Source organism: Sphaeroforma arctica (genome assembly GCF_001186125.1).
Source record: "Sphaeroforma arctica JP610 unplaced genomic scaffold supercont1.493, whole genome shotgun sequence".
NCBI lineage: Eukaryota > Ichthyosporea > Ichthyophonida > Sphaeroforma > Sphaeroforma arctica.
The window spans coordinates 26,684-29,157 of NW_014040065.1; the positions used below are offsets into that span (position 1 = coordinate 26,684).

General features: G+C 40.7%; 1 protein-coding gene across 1 annotated transcript in view; it reads right to left on the reverse strand.

Annotated features, from left to right (window-relative positions):
• Positions 1-2,474, reverse strand: part of SARC_06732 (activating signal cointegrator 1 complex subunit 3) — a gene marked incomplete at its 5' end in the record, with an annotated part of 37,605 nt that overhangs the window by 10,110 nt on the left and 25,021 nt on the right. Inside the window, 4 exons of the mRNA XM_014299351.1 lie at positions 177-333; positions 583-740; positions 1,184-1,320; positions 1,802-1,972. Of these exons, the coding sequence (XP_014154826.1) occupies positions 177-333; positions 583-740; positions 1,184-1,320; positions 1,802-1,972 (623 nt within the window). The remainder of the gene's footprint in view (positions 1-176; positions 334-582; positions 741-1,183; positions 1,321-1,801; positions 1,973-2,474) is intronic.

Consider the following 2,474-nt stretch of genomic DNA (forward strand, 5'->3'; position numbering starts at 1 on the left):
ATATATATATATATATATATATATATATATATATATATATATATATATATATATATATATATATATATATATATATTATATGCGTGAATGTGTTTAAAACAGCTGAAGATTTAAATATTCCCTTTTACGAATACGGGAATACAGTAGCCGTGTTTCTATCAGTCCACTTCACATACCGCTTAGTTTTGCCGTCGAAGTACTCCGTGCCTTTAACAATAACCAGATGTGCTGGTAAATTGACCCCCCACGCAAGTGTGGATGTGGCCACAAGACATTGGATCTTGCGTTGCTCAAACAGATTCTCAACTATTCGCCGGTCGTTTGGGTGTAGACCTGGAGTGCACCGATGAGTTTTGATGTAAGGGAATACTAATTCGGATACACGTGGGTAGTATGTAAGTGTGCATAGGGGCGTATCGTGTTGCAAATTGCAGTAGTGAGAGGAAGAGCAAGCAAATAAGTTTGGACGCACACCAAATACAACTATACTTTTAACAACTCAATATAAGTTTAGACAAACAAGATGGTTCTTTTGAAATAGATAATTTTTGTACCAGTGTCGTTTTGTATAGTTACGCACACCTGCATGATGTAGTCCTATACCAAAGGCCAGAACATTGCGCAAATTGCTGTCTCTGATAGCGTCCAGATATGGTAAAATGTCGTCTTCGGGCATCCAGAGGTACTGTTTGGGCTTTTCGTCGGCCATGCAGAACTTCACGAGATCCATCGCTGTCAAACTGCAAAGAAGCAGTCGAGAAAAGCAAAGAATTCAGGTGTATATATAGATACCCAATTAAAAAGTGGTCCACAGCATGTTTGCTCCTAAAACTGAACTAGATTAATTTATGTGAACTTAGTTCCTGTGGCTGTCAGACAGCTACGGTGAATCGATGAAACGCGATGTTGACATGTGCCCAATCCATCTCAACACTCTGTTTTACAGCACACGATCGAAGTGCTGATATGCTTTGATTGAAATTCAGACACTCGAGTGTGCCGGGCAGACGATGGCATGTTTGCAAAAACCTTGCCTAAACTGGAAACATCCACGTGCGCGATAAATAAAAAAAACAGATTGTGACTATTCATATCCCGTACAATGTACCTGCATGCTTATATACGTGTGTAAGCTACATTCATTACAAATGTACAAAGTCAGCCAATTTAATCCTAGCCTTACCGTGTCTGTCGACGAGAGGAGACAAATATGATGACAGGTTTCTCGGGAGAGTGGTTCTGTATAGCCACATATGCGGGCTTGTTCATAGTGGCCATTCGCGGACAGTAGTGTTTGCCTGGGAATCCCTCGATGTGCACCTTCGCGTACAGAAACGGTGTACGGAATAGTCAATACAAAGAGATGTGCACGCTAACCAATAGGAAAGCAGATGCCACAGTAAATAAAAAATGTACAGGACAAAATTAGCTATTAAATAAAAACAGACAGCTACAGCGACATACGTAGTTGAACATCCAGATTCACTACCACACCTTCAGGTGCAGAAGGTTCAAAACCGAGTTGAAGCTGGAGAGTCCCACGGTTACGAATTATCCAGCAACGGCCTCAGTCATATGCATTCGATAGTGCATCGAACATGTATCAGACTGCACAGACAAATACACTTTCAGAAACACAGTTTTCAATGACGGTATGAAATTAATGAGTTCTGCAGGCGATATGATATCTAGCCACCGACCTAAGTTATTCGCATTTCGCCAGTGCACGTATGCCCATTCGAATAAACACGACAATACAGGATATAAACATATGCAAAGAGAATCCTACACACGAGCACACCTCCAGGGGCACAGGTCTCACTGACGGTCTGAAATTGAAGAGTCCTGCAGGCGATGTGATGCCTAGCCACCGACCCAAGTCATGTGCATTTGCCAGTGCAGTGGACAGGCCTACCACACGGATGCTCTTTTTAGTGTGTGCACTGATGAAGTTCGTACGCGACACAATCACCTAGATAAAAGAAAGTATCAGTATTAACATGGCTGACCATACCTTCGTGACAAATGAACGGCAGCGTTCGTGTGTATGCGTGGTTCTAGAAGTGGGAGGGAAACTCGACCAACTGATAGTTAAACTATATGCAAAGCCGACTCTGGCTGAACCAGATTGTATTGCTTTGCGAGGTGAGAACAGAATGCATGTTTTTGAATAGTAGCTTTGGGGGTTAGTTGATTGACCCATTTACATTGACTTAGAAAAGCATACCCAAATGCATACACACAAAACACACATACGCGCAGGGGATCTATAACCTTCAGAGCAGACATCTACTAACACACGAGTATGTGTGTGCATTCGTGCATCTTTGAGATTTCGCTATTTGCTTAAATATTCAATCCAATAGCGAGACCTCAAGATGCACGAATACACACACACACACACTATATATATATATATATATATATATATATATATATATATATATATATATATATATATATATATATATATA